We start from the raw sequence: 15373 nt of genomic DNA, 5'->3' as shown, positions 1-15373 counted from the left end.
TACAGTTGAAATTAATTCGCGAGACGCGTGATATGATGCCCTCATGAAAGGGCACTGGGAAAATCCACTTTATCAAATAAGTCTCAAGAAACCTTCAACCAAGGTATGACAAAAATAGTCATTGCTTAAATACTGGTAAAAAATTGTTCGACTGAAAATTGCTTAAAATATCGCGAATATAGCAGAGTGTACCTTACATCATGCGTAACCTACTTGGTAGACAAAAGGATCAATTAGTCTGAGTGTAACAGTAAATTGGAATTCGGAGTAGTGATTGAAATGCGCGAAAGGGTTCCTGTGACAGGCAACTTAGGGTTACGAAGTTAGGGTTCTTACAATGAAACTATTATGAAATTCTACCTGTGATCTATCATTTCAGGATTGAGATGAAAAACAATGAAATCTGTCGTACACTTTTTGGTATTAAGGTTTTGTTTCGAAGTTCATATTAAGCACAACACGAATTAATCCCTGCTAATATTATAAATGCGAAAGTAACTCTCTCTCTCTGTCTGTCTGTTACGCTTTCACGTCTAAACCACTGAACTGATTTTAATGAAATTTGGTACAGAGATAGAGCTGACCTTGAGAAAGAACATGGGATAGTTTTTATCCCGGACTTTTGAAGAGTTCTCTTAGAAACGCGATATAACCGACCTCGACGCGGGCGAGGCCGCGGGCGAAAAGCTAGTATAATCAAATAAACTCACCTCTCTCGCAAAGGCGTCTGGCATGGTGAAGGTGGACGTGATCCAACAGAACGTGTTGACCACATTGACGGGCAGGCCGCTGACGATGCACTGGATGGGCTGGCCCACATACTGCGTGGCGGTGATGATCATGGAGCACGTGAGCAGCAACACCGTCGTGAACACATTATGCAGCCGGAACACCGCATTGTCAGTCCTGATCGGCTGGTATTTGAAGTAAACACTTAACCCTCCTAATAACTTAAACATTTTGCCTTATTGAGGCGTCGAGCTTTACCGACACATCGATAGGAAGGTGTTCTAGATAATTCTACTCAAAATCAGTCTTCTTGTAATTGCTTAGAGACGCGGTAATCTGTTGCGTGTCGATTATTGTCGAGGTTTCATTCAGTGCGTTATCTGAAACAAAAAATGCAATTAGTTTATGGCTTCTAGTAAATCAAATCGTAATATGCTTATAAATGGATGCTATTCAATTAATATTTAAATGACTGTCGTTAATGTTCAATCTAGTTACTTTTATATTAGCTAACAACACGACCTTGCATTGGCGCACTTTAATAATAAATAGTAATAATTTAAAACCGTTGTTACTGCGGCACATTTGACAGTGTTGTTATTACTTATTAATTTACATTTCAATAGTTTAATCAGAACCAATTATGCGTATACAGCTACTGGCCAAATAACAGGGAAATATGCTAAATATGTCAATTAATTATGTACCTAAAAGCATATCAAACTTTATTTGTAAACCCAGTATACTACAAAAGTATCACTGTATATTCCCCAAAACAAATATTGACTCAATTGCAAGTGTACAAAACAAACGTATTAATCTTGCAAACTGTCTGACGAGTCTCAAACGATATTTATTCATTTACCATACATTTATTATTCCCTATGATTTAATTCTCAATTCTCGAAGACAGCTACTATAGACGGAATAACTTTGAAGAGAAGAATAATGTCGTCAAATCCACTAGCGGAGACCGGACCCTCCGTTCACGACTCACGCGACGGTCACCCATCTAACTGTGATATCGCGTGACTTCACCACACTCTCCTCATAATAACACAGGATCCTTATAATGAATGTTGCTGATGCCTACCAAGTCTACACATGACATACGCTATCTGTACCATACAATCTAACCCCTTAATTGTTCCCGATACTCCAATAAAGTTTAATATGTTTAGTCTAATTCAATGTAACAATGAAAAGGATTTGAAGATAAGAACTGGTTTAAGTTACAGAACTAAAACGTTTAGCAATTGTTAACAGAACGGTGGACCGCAAGTAGTTGCAGCGTCATAGGAAAATGAACCTTACTGGTTTTAAATAAAGGTGCAGCCACTGACAAAATTTTACAGCTGACTTGAAGAGTATTGTTCCATAGCAAGCGAACTGGTTGCCGGCACGTACGAGAATGTTTATTTAAGTGCTTACAAGTAAGGCGATACAGCTACTGAAAAGGAAGCGGATGTGTCTTAAGGTGAAGGACCTCAAAGATTCTATGTAGACTATAATGCATCTGATATTATGTTCTATAAGATTTTGCTTTCTGGTACTTAAGGCTTTTGGATACACGAAGCGCTCGACTCATCTAAAGGGTTAGAACTTAATATTAGTGAAGACGAAAGTTCCAGGGAGGTCATAAGCTTTAACCCGGTAAACAATCACCGCTGTATGTACGTGCGTACGCGTATATCCGACGCATTAGAAACGGACCGGAGAAAACAGTGGCAGTTTCCAATACATACGAGGAGAGGTTAAAGACCTGTTATCGTGCATAACTGTTACTTGCTAAGATTAATTAAGCAACACCTGCCGGAGCTAAGGAATGGAAAAATATTATGTAATACGCAGATTTATGTTTTTAAGATTTCCAATTCTAGACGTCCAGAGTAACAGTAAGAAGAAGAATATGCGATTTAGTTCGCCGTTACTTGGGGGTGTGAAGAAGTAACTAAAAATAATTTCGTGTGATATTCGCATGGAATAGAAATCACGATGATCTATATATGGGAGATATACAAAAATGAGCTGAAATTTATTACATCTGTCGTTTTTGACTAGAAAAAAAACAGGAAGAGGATTGGCAATACCTGTGCCCGCCAATGTGTCATCCTAACTTGATGTAATGTAAATAACACTATACTTGTAGTAGGAGCAATGATTAATTAAATCTGAACCAACAGCAAGCCAGATTGCTTTGTAAACGGAATATTAGTACAAGCTAATACAAAAGCTTGTTTTATAAACACAATTAATTAATACAATAATAATGCTTATAACAATTTACGCCTTGCAATGCGAAGTGGGAGCTGGCAATAAAACAGGCCGATTAAAATGTATTACCTGGGTTGATAACCTTTTTGTAAAAACCTATTCGCGTAATGACTGAGGCGGCTAATCTTAGGTGCTTCGTTGAAATTTTTGAATGTCTTATTGTTGTAAGTTTCTCAGATAATCATTATCTATACTAATATTATAAAAAGGAAACCTTTGTATTTTTGTATTGAAAAGGCTCAAAAACTACTGGACCGATTTCAAAATTTATTTTACCATGACTTAGAGGGATTCTTCCGAATCCATCCAGGCTATATTTTATCCCAGAAAATAGGCTTAAAAAATAAATGTCCACCCGTGCGAAGCCGGAGCAGCTGGCTAGTATTTAATAATGATTATAATCATAATAAAAAGTTACCTACGTGCTGTGGCCAGTAAAACCACGAATTCGAATCGGATGCTTACGGATCGCATGCAGCTGAGTAGGTGTCCTCCTTCGATTTGTCATAAATAAATATTTGTTAGAAGTAATATGTACACCGACACTGAGATAAATGCATGAGCAATATCAATTTAAATGATTCACCTTTCTTCGGGCTTTGCTTGAATGCTCATATAAACAACTGATTAAGCATTAATGAGGCTAAATTTACCATTCAAGCAACATCGTCATCCTTTAACGATAATTTGGGAATCAGTTTTCGTTAAGGAGGAAACAGATTATATATTTTTTTAGAGAATGCTGAATTAACCTAGCCTTTTGAAAATGAAATTGAACACTGGACACCAATCAAGACCAAATAGGTGCCACCGAATGGAGAGATATTCATTACCATACCAGCCTAGCTGGACCCCTCTAAGAGAGAGGCAACCAAAGACAGAGGAACGAGAACTAGAGTGCATTTGGACAGTAATGAAATAATAAAAAAACAGTGTACACATGCGTAATATTGACACGACGTGAACACGCACTTGTGCAAATAACGTGTATTGCTCAAGTGGCGATTGTTCCAGCCCGTTACCCACGATGTTTTGGTTGTTACCTCTTTGTGCGTCGCGTGTGAACCAGGGACTCTGACAAAGCTTTGTTATTGACAGCTTCGTATTTGGTACACTAATCTGCGTCTGCTAAAAATTCTCATAAGACCTCAGGTTTTACCGATTCATTTGACTGATTGTGATAAACATAATGCAGTGATACAGAGAACAAATCGTTATATACGAATTAACGCTCAATTTGCCTGTACCAAAATAGGAAAGAAACGATAATACGTCAAATTAACATACCATTTTAAAATTAGCGACCAAACTTAGAAAGTGTCACCCTATACCGATTCTATTGATATCACCATTTAGCTAAGAAACTGTCGCAGGCGCTAAAATGTCACCAAATGCAATCGTGAGGAAGCAGTTAACGCACCTTTTTATATGTTGTTGTAAAAATAATCACAAGAAAGGAAATTTAAGAACAAATCTTAATGTGCGAAACATGAACAGGAAATACGCTCGCTTTCTTCAATATAACTGCGTCTATCAATCAATGTTAGACAGTTCTTTTTAATGTTGTGTTACCTAGCAATAGGTTGTGGTTGTCAAGTAAGATCAGCAGAATGTTCAAAAAAATATAGTATTCAGATGAATCCTGTTAAACTGGCAGTCGCTTCCTAAATTTATTTGAAAAGAAGAAAAATTACTCTGTACCACTTCTGTTCTTAATAAATTCAATATAAACCTAGTCAACGATAACACAAGAGCCTTTTTTGACACAATTATTCACGAATTCAGATCAAGGTTTGTCAAGAATAATTGTTTCGTTAGTCGCTTTACGCTTAAATAGAGCCATCGGTTCAATTTAATTAATGGTGGCAATAAAATCTGCCAAAAAAGCTGTCTCCTGAAGTATTTAAAAACTAGGGAGTACTAAAATACTAGATATAGATACACAATAAAAAAGAGGCAAGACAGTCGAACTTATTACAAGAGAAATTCTTTGACTTTTCTAGATATTCTGCATCTCGGGACTACAACAAATATTTGGTAAGTTATACCAAAGCTTGGTTTGGTCCAAATTTGTTTAATTTTGAACTATTAAGTACCAGCCAAGCCACAAGTGCTTCCCGGTTGGTGATTCTGCTTATAAAATTGAATAAATACTTTTTCAAAGAGTAGGTATGAATAACTGCGTTTAAAAGTTTAAATAAAAGAACGAAAACTGTTTCGAAAATGGTTCAAAAACTAGGAACATGATAGTGACGCCCAACGTGGGATCTATATGCAATTGTGAATTACATAAGTGTCGTTGTAAAATGTTTCATTTAAAACTTTGTTCGCTTCAGTAACATAATATATTCCAGAGTTCATGTTTCCTGTTATAGATGTTTTTATGACCATAATTATACTTATTATAATTTGAATTTGTTAGCAATTTTACCGTCTACTCTTGTGTAACATATGTTTTTACTACAAAAAATATAATCATTTAAGAGGCAACTAATACTCTTTTACGAAAGAGCTAACCTAATTAAAAAAATCCGTTCTTGCGATAAGATTTAAATAGAATTCAATGTATGTATGGGTTTCGTTAGAATAATGGCCAGGCGAGGTAGTGCTTTACGAGCAAACAGACTCGTGCAGAGGGTGCGCTCTATTTCCGTACACCGTCTATTAAAAGGGATAGGTACCAATGTACTTTCCAAGAACACTGCGGATGGAGAGTCAATAACTCCATCATAAAACAATAGAAGCTAAATGCGATATGATTCATCAAATGCGAGTCAACGGATACTGTAGTATTGCAATCCTTACAAGACAAATACAGAAATCAATTTTTTTTTAAGAAATTAGGACATTCTTTTGGATTTCGGGGCTTTTGGAGCGGAATATCTGGACTTCGTTTCCAAAGCCATCTTGCTCGATGTCTAATACTGGTAGCCGTAAACAACCAATTTATCAATACGACAAAAATATTAAACATTATCGTCATAATGAAATGCCGAGGCACAATAGCAACAGGAAATAAAACTATAGGAAATATTTGTGCCAAATCAAATCAGTCTATAATTATTTTTATAATAGATCAAATTAGTTGCAAGGTTTCTATTGTAAATGATATCGGATAATTTCTCTTTCAATGTAGTCGTTATATTTAGTAATTGTCCGTACAATGGCAGATTAAGTTATTGTTTCGATTTTCCGTTCAATCAGCTTATTCATGATTCTGAATCGAAGTGATTTTCTTAACTGTTGTTAGGCTTAAGTTTAACGAAATAAAAAACATGTCCCAGGTTATAAATATTGTAATACACATTCGTAAGTCCATGTACGATGGGTACAAAGAGAAAATCCGTAGATTGAAACAAACATATGCAGGAGTTTGTCAATTCAGCATATCCTAACATAAGATTATTAATTGGTATTCAGGTTTCAGATAAATATGTGTAACATTCGTGGCCTAAATATTTCTACATGTATAAACAAAAGACCTTTGCATACATCAGTATGCAAGTTTATTTAAGCCCGCTGAAACAATATGCCAAAAAACAATACTTATACAGGTGTTCACATTCCGCATTCACAGTTGCGTATATAATGAGTTAACTGAACCTCATTTGTTTATTCATAATGGTTAATGCAATAATAGTACTATATTTAATAGGTTTCATAATTGTCCTATTTTAGGTATATGCCTATTTGATTCAATATTATTATATACATATTAGCTTTCTTCTATTAGAACTATGAGAACTTTAAGAATTTGCGAAATTGAAAATCACTGTCGTTTTGGTGTTTCTTATAGACGCAGTTGTAACCGAGAAAATCTTAAAAGAAAAATGGGAACGAAAGCACAATTAAAGCGAAGAACAATACGCCAATCAGTATGGGTAGGTAGGTACCCGAGTAGGAACACGGCAAGGATGAATCTGATTATTACCGCGGGCATTGCTCGAAGGGTACAGGTCAACTGCCAATTATGTTTCGTGATGCCATCAACATGCAAAAGTTAATCATTCCAGACGAATAAATGTGGTATTCCCGAGGGATAGAAAGTGTACCGTCCCTCTTCCGAGCTTGAAACAACTTTCTGCAAGTGAACTAAGCAAACATATGGGCTTCCTCTAGGGACATTTGATGAGCTGAGTAAAACTTACATAATACGCATGGTAGTATAATAAACATACCTATTACATAATTTTATTTGACCCAGATCAATGCTAATTCCTGCACAAAAGTGATATACGATACATAACCGATCTCTTAACACGTAGCGTAACTTGTGTACCCAGAACGAAAACCTCATTCAACAACAAAGCTGAAAGGCGCAAAAAGCCACGTGACGCGACTCTTTAACAAGCTCTCAATGCCCGACAAAGGGAACTCGTATGCATTTTATGATAGCCGAGCCTATTGTTGATCTGTGGCCTGATCGTCGGCGAGGCCGGCCCAAATTGGCCAATTGTCGGTGTCGCCCCCAATTGACATGATCGGCCACTGAATGCAGCCACACTTACGACATAGTGCAACCAGGAGTCAGTTCTACATGTTTGGGATAGCAGGATCATTGCAGTCTCTAGAACCATGTCGTAAAGGATAGTTCAAAATAGGAGTGGGCGACCCTAACAATTGATTAAGGATTAGTAAATTGGTTGCACTTCGAAGAATTTAGGTTATCTATCCAAAGCAAGCTATAAATTTCTCAGTATTGCTTGAATTGATTGCATTTGCTTAAACCTAATTCTTAACAATTTCTATTAAAGTTTACAGCGTAGTTCGCAATTTCTCCTATCAAATTGTCAATCTTCATAAAGCTGGGTTAACACGGACAGCAGTCGTAAACCAAAACATGTTTTCGAATGAGGAAGTCCAAGAATTTTAATTTACCTTACATGAACATGCTCACCAGTCTTACACAAATCGGTTTTCTAGAAATCACAAGTTATGAACCTGAGATAACTCTGAGTGGCGAAATAATTGAATCACTCATAAATGCATAACAGGAAACTAGAATTGAAACAAACATCGAGTAATCAAATAAAATGTTTCTAATCATATTAAACAATAAAACAAGCAATCTACAATGTTAAGAGTAAATGTTGTTTTCAAACATCAACGGACAATACAAATAGTACTTGTTTGCTATAATAATAAACAAAATAGTGTTTACAAAATAGAAGACACTTTATAAACTATAGTAAAGACTACCTAGTCAATCTACAAACATTTAGTGATTCGTTACAAGAATAGAAATACATAGTGAAGATATTTCTTTCATCTGTACTTGTAAACTAGTATTATTATATTTATACAACACCCTGTTACGGTTTGCTTATGTTATGTTGATAAAACAGCACTAAATAATATTCTTTGAAAAATCATAATAAGAAGTATGTTCTTTTTTACATTTTATGCACATCCATCAATTTATGACAATTTTCCGACGTAGTGGGTGTAGCTAGTTCGTAATGTTTTTATTTCACGATTTTATTATCAGTTGTGCACACGATAACCTTTGTATCAAGGACCCGATTCATTTGAATATATTCTAAAATATTTAGATTAAAACATGGATGAGACAGATCGTTGTATTTTATTTCGCGTACGTTGCTGACTATGCCCAACACAGACCACTTGTGTGTTGTTTAAATTTAACAATAATATTTATTTTAAGTGGGCTCGTAAGTATAGAGATACGGCACAAACGGACGGACATCTGCAATAAGTCCGCTATCTTTTAAGACAATGGTTATCTTGACAAAAATAAGGCACTACAAAAATATTATTGTTACAATTTCTAAATACCGAATTATTAATTTATATACACCACTTTAGACTTTATTGATTGATGGATCTTTAACATGATATTGCGTTCTCAAATATCAACTAGGAATGTATTAAAACTGAGTATATAAATTCATATTCAGGAACATCTACCAGTAAGCAAGTACTTTATTGGTTTCAATAAAACACATTATTGTTCTATTGACTGTCAATGTTAAATAGCTAGGAATGGTGTCATTGATAGGATCATTATTCCTCGATTGAATGAAGACAAGACATGTGCACAAGACGTCATGGCGCAAATTATAACACTTATAAGTTATATTAATATATTTGCATCTTTGTCGATAGATTCTAAGAAACTAGTCAATTGAGAGAATCGCTTAGACGACAGACTAGCAACTGATTTCTATATCGTCTAACACAGGTAGCTAAAAAACCCATTACGTAAACTTTTAATATTTAAACTACACGTCAGGTGCTTGACGATGGTTGATCTAAAACGGAGGAAGTTCTTGGTAAAATGTTCTATGGTATTCTTGTGAGAAGGACAATCGCAGCTTGAATGTTACATCGCTAAAATGAACTGTTACCATTGCGATGGTACCACGGGGCTTCAAGTAACGGTAACGGTGACCTCAACCCGGCCCACGTAACTTGAAGGATTGAAGATTGAAACAGATTCAGAACTGAGCTGACTCAATTTGCAACTGAGTTAAAGTTGTGTAATCTTTTTGGTGTAGCTGTTATTTAATCTTTTCTATAGGAATTTGACGGCATTTTTCTTTTGCCAGACTAGTTTTAGACCCAATCCCTTACAGTTTGAAAACGGGAAAACTTTCTATTATGAAGTTTATTGTGCAATTTCTGTATCATTTTAGAGAGTCAGGAAATTCAGAGTAATTTAAAAGTCTTCTAATTCAGAATAAAAGTCTTTAAGTTGCAGACAAACTTCTCCATTCAAAGACATAGCGAAGTCTGGAAATTTTCTTTAGTCGTGTCAATTTAATGTATCATAGTAACGCAAGCGCTATTTTAACGCGTTATTTTGACAATTGACCAAAATATACATTGTTAATAGATAGAACATATATCACTTAACTAGCCATAGACAAAATGATGACAGACATGACCCAAAATTATAATTGAAACTGCGTGGCCGTGATTGAGGCGGTGAGGTCACAGATAGTAGACGACCTCTTACATATGCCAGTTTTGGACAAATTACGTATTTATGGAAGCGAAATATTTGGTAGTATTTAACGCGCGGGCATTGGTCGGCTTATCGGTAGTAAGTAGAAAATACATTTGGATACATAAGATTTATAGAAATAATGATTTATAGATATAATGTTTAAAAAACATTTTTACATCTTGTTTTACTCCTAAGGTCTATATTTATTTGCTGACGCTTTAAGCCATGTTCAACATAATTGCTACTACGGATCTATTGGCTGGAGAAGTCAGCTGTTTGGGTTGATGAAATGTGTTTCAACTAAATAAGTTCGACAATTAAAAAGGCCAGTGATGTGCCTTGCATGGATCCCAGATGTTTACCAGTGTCCACGACTCTATACATAAAAACGCAAGATCGTCGTAGAATTTGGAAAATAATTCGGTTCCTGATACTGTATTTTCATTTCCACGTAGGTATGAGTACTAACATAGTAAACGACTTATAGTAAGCTGCATAACAGGTCTGTTTCGCGGTCAAGGCGAACCTGAGCAGGCGCAAGGTGCAAGTCTATATCGCGTTGCAACCGCTTAGCATGAACAGGAACCGTCGTCATGAAGACTGAGCACTCTCACTCTAAGTTTCACACGCTGACCTCAGACCTAGCTAGGTACTACATCTTTTGTCTTCTGGACACGTATTAAAACGGCTTCTACTATACTGTTACTAGAAGTCAAGAATTCCTTACTTAAATAATGTGATTCAATTCAAAGGCGAGACGAGTTAGGAACTTGAGGTTAGTCAGATTTAACTGAATACCTTACTAGTATTTAATAAAATCAATGATAATATGTAAAGCATGGAGATAATATATGGTCAGAAGTAACTTTATAAAGACTTGGAAATTAAAAGTTTATATTCGGATTTAACTGATCTTAGTGCTGGAATCATTCAGCTGATTGTTGAGGATCACGATAAAGTACTTAACACTCACAACATATTATGTATTTTTTTCCATAATGTAGATAGATACAGTAAAATGAATACATAACAAGGAAATACTAATAATTACCGAACTTATAAAATGGAAAAAGCGAGACTACCTTATTCCGGAACATTGCAGCTCAGCTCTCTCAATCCAAGACTTCGATTGATTGGTGGCGATTAACCGTGTTAATTTTTATACCGATTTAACCGAGTAATCGCTGCAAATCGATTCTCAAACGGCGATTTAATAAAGTTCGCACATAAGAAACGTTTGAAAACAATAGAAGTGCCTTGAAGGTGACGAAATTACATTGATTGATTGATAAGTCGATGCAAAATACAGGTACTCCTTTAATCTCCATTAAAATGTTGAGTTGGACGAGAACGCTGGTTCAAGGTATCACTGACATGGATTCCAAACGGTACCATCTCGTGTACGACTAAGACTTCTTCTATTTTTAAATATATTTATTGAATAAGTATGCATGAAATTACACACTCGTATTTCTAGAAGAACAGATTAGGGTTTGAAAATGTTGTAATAAACGTATGATGTTGCGGGCAGATTTCTGTTTTTTTTTTCTTAAGATTCTAAAAATTCAAATACTCAAAGCATAGTTCTCGGCCAATCAATAGTTTAAGAACAATGTAATTGGAAACTATTCGTTTGGGACTTGATTTTCAGAGCTCATGGGATTATCCTTTCAGATTAGATGCCGTTCAGTTAAATCAACTGTAACCTAGTTGTATGGTTTCCAAAAAAAACGGATACCTGAGGCAGGCCGTCAAAGACTTATATTCTAGAGAAAACGCACACCTGATTTTTTCGTCAGTACGGAATGCAATACATTTGGAAATGAGCCACCTTCGTTCATGCGCTACGATATTTAGACTCGTTTCTTAGACGTTGAATTCGGTCTTCCCTCACTGGTCGGTCACTAAGAGCCTAGGCAACATCGGTTATAAATCATTCGCCCCGCCCCCGGCCATCTACCATTAAAGGTGATTAAAGTGTGTGCGAGAGCAGGATGGACCAAATTATACGGTTTGGCCTCAGTAAGGCCACAAAAATGTGGTGCGGTCATTATCCCGGATGGAGCGTGGCTGGCGGGCACGTGCGCCAGGCCACATGCTGGAATGGGCACAACAGGCGACCTCTAGATGACATTTCTTCGTACAACTAATGTAAAACACTAGCGTGATTGATAAGTACGACAAAATGTTAATTACCGTCATGAATAACATAATCAAGAAATCTTTGTAATTGTCTGGATTTGAGTCTGGTATCTGTTCAAGAGTATTCATCAATATACAATTTAACAAGTCCATCACTTTTTATTTCGCGCCATTGCGTAATCGTTGTTTGGCTTAAAATTGGTTGACAACAGTGCTAGCTTTCACTCTGAACACTAGAACAGAGCTCTTTTATCCTCAGACAGAAACAGGTATAGAAAGTTTGAAGGCGATTCCGCATGTTAGTAAAATTTTACATTTATGAATTCTCTCATAGCTTCTTATGAAGCCCGAACTCCGTCGTCAAATAAATAAGATGTGAATCTCAAAATTGGGTCTAAATAGGACAAACACTTCTTTTGTTAAGTTTAAAATAAAATACTCAGCTCTCACATTTAACTACGAAATATGAGATGTCATTAATTAAGTAGAAAATAATTAGAAATCTTAAGAGTGTAGATTGTAAAAACCCATTTATTATTTATATATTAATATACTGTTTTCATGGAAAGCCATTTATTGTTAATGTTAATGTCTGCTAAAAATATTATTCAATTTTATAATTTGTTACATCAAAAGACAAATTTCCTGCTGAATAAAATTATTCAAAAATATCAAACCTATTTAAAAACCAAGCTAATTAGACATATTTGACCTAAATATGGAATATAAAACACATTATGCATCTAGTTGATACAATATTGATATTGGTGTGTTTTAATTTATAGTATTTGCTGATATAAAATTGCTGGGGTGCTCATGTTCATCATGATATTTGAATAATAGTTTAATAGTATTATGAGTAGACTACTAGGAAGAAGAATCTTATATGATTGGTAATGTTATTACTGCCTACACGCAGCATCTTGTCGCAGTGTTAAACACCTGAAAATGTTTTAAACTTTCTTCAAATTCATAGCCAAATGAATTATTAGTACCATCATGTTATTTCATTGTAATATGTACTCTACAGCCTATAGAAAACTAAACACTGAAAATGTATAAAGAGAGCCGACCGTTTGTAAAGCTCAAGTAGTTTGTCAAACTATATGATATAGACTAAGACTTTAATCAAATAGTCCTCTTTATATTATGAAGTTGATGAATTGTTGAATACTTTGAAACTAAAAAACATTTTTGAGTATGTCTGTGGGCAAAAGTTGTTTTGTAAGGGCTAACTTCTTACAAGTCTTTTAAATCGGAAGATCTATCATCTCACGGATGTAATACTAAATCTTCTCTGAAATGATATATTAGGGTTGGTAACAAATAAAAAAACCTGTGGTATATATTTTAAAATATGTAAAAAAATAGTCATTTTTCCTCATGCTTGTTCATGTAGCATAATTTTATGTTTGTTATGTTTTAGGGGCATTAACAGGTTGCATACATTAAATATGTTGTACATGATTTAGTTCTCTTACCTTGCATATTTATGGATTTTAATGGCCCACATATTTAATTAATGTATTCTTAAGTATAGACTCATGAACAAGATAGTATCTAAATAATAATCTTATAATTTTAAAGTAACATTATATAAAAACTTCTTTGTCTTGTCATATAATAAAATCTATTTCCATGAACAGCCTGACACAACTCTCAGCTGTGTTTGGGTAGAACAGTTCAAAAATCGTGGTGCGTAAAAATAAGTTTAGCGACCGACTTAAACATTGAATTATATTTTACTTACCGATTGGTGTATTTGAAATCTTCTTTCACTAGTCTTTCATAAAATTTCATTCAGTCCTTTGTTTCATAGAATATTTTCGCGGAAAAATTACTTGTCGTAAATTTATACATTTACAAAATCAGTTTCAGTGCAATTTTAATGTAAAGAACTGTATTAAACGCACCCGTTTAAACAATACAAAGTCCACACTGTCTCCGCAACAGTCTTCTCAATATAAACCAATATTTTCTTTTATAAATCACGAATCTAAATGCAAAACACATACACCACAAAACGGAACCATGCAACGTCAAAGAAAAGTACTCTGTTTCACGGCTAACCCGGCTCTCACAAAAATTGGTTTACATCACAAGGCATTGAAAGGAAATTATAATCTGTTGTGATGGTAGAGATAGCGATATACTACGTCGTGTGCTAGACAAGGACAAAAATAAAACGGAGAGCGCGCGCTGACGCCATTTTATTCTTGCCAGCTTAGAAAAAGTTACGTTCCACTTAACGCAGCCCAAGTTAGATGATATTAAATTCAATTATTTTGCGTTTAAAATAACTAACCAAAAACAGAAGTAAGTGTTTCGGAATAACTGAATAAACATTTTTATGAAGGTTTTCATTTTTAGCCTTCATTTCACTCGTTACATGCTAGTTGACCCGACAACTTTGTTCTGCCATGTATATAATTTCTAGAAAATTCCTGGAGTAAAAAGAACTCTGGAAATTTCGGAAACAACCCTTGGCACTTAGAAGCATGTCCGGTCAAGCCGTTTAAGAAGTGTATGGCAACTAATATTACACGAGAATTTAGTATACAAAATTAGTTAACCTTGCATCATGCGCATACACATTTCTCTGCATTAAGAGCATGTAGGTAGATTTAATTACTAACATATTATAATTTTTGTAACATATTATAAACTCGTACATTATCCAACTTAGCTTGAGATTTTTTTTGAGCCACCGGAAATTATAATTTTGTTCCGTCTGCATTAATAGTAATTAGAAAGAACGATGTCATGATGTCACTAACTGATACAATTTGCAGCGGTTAAAGACGAACCGAGGCCTTACTCTTTTTTATTTACCTTTCCTTATTTATTATTGCGATCAAGATAACCGTCCTGAATGTCTGTACCTATCCTGTCCGTTTCAGGACTTACTTTTTGGTCCGGTCAAAAAGTCAGTCAAAACGTGGTCCAGGTTTTGAATCTCGCGTAGGGAAATGTTTCGTTTTTCTGAATCTGCGTGCCTTATATAGCCATTTTTAACCCACTTCAGAGAGGAGATTTTTAATTCTGTCGGTGTTTTTAATATTTTTATACGCCGGGATACCTTCGCTTGATTTTATCTGGCAGTTTAGCTTTAGACCATTTATACGGAACTATTTCAAAGAAAAAAATATATAACTGAATGATGTTAACATTAGATATTGGCCTTTAGTGGCGGCCGCTTTTGACGGCAAATAATTTTCGATAAATTATTGTTAATATGGTAAAAATGTCAATAAATGA

General features: G+C 35.0%; 1 protein-coding gene across 1 annotated transcript in view; it reads right to left on the bottom strand.

Moving 5' to 3' along the window:
- The window catches only part of LOC113494631 (innexin inx1), a 44251-nt gene extending 30000 nt beyond the window's left edge, over positions 1-14251 (bottom strand). The window contains exons 1-2 of the mRNA XM_026873064.1: positions 13866-14251; positions 711-1109 (exon numbers count right to left, since the gene is read on the bottom strand). Coding sequence (XP_026728865.1) covers positions 711-959 — 249 coding nt within the window. The 5' untranslated portion in view covers positions 960-1109; positions 13866-14251. The remainder of the gene's footprint in view (positions 1-710; positions 1110-13865) is intronic.
- Between the last annotated feature and the right edge of the window lie 1122 nt (positions 14252-15373).

The sequence above is a fragment of the Trichoplusia ni genome, chromosome 5, assembly GCF_003590095.1.
Source record: "Trichoplusia ni isolate ovarian cell line Hi5 chromosome 5, tn1, whole genome shotgun sequence".
NCBI lineage: Eukaryota > Metazoa > Arthropoda > Insecta > Lepidoptera > Noctuidae > Trichoplusia > Trichoplusia ni.
This window is presented reverse-complemented; position numbering and strand designations above follow the sequence as displayed.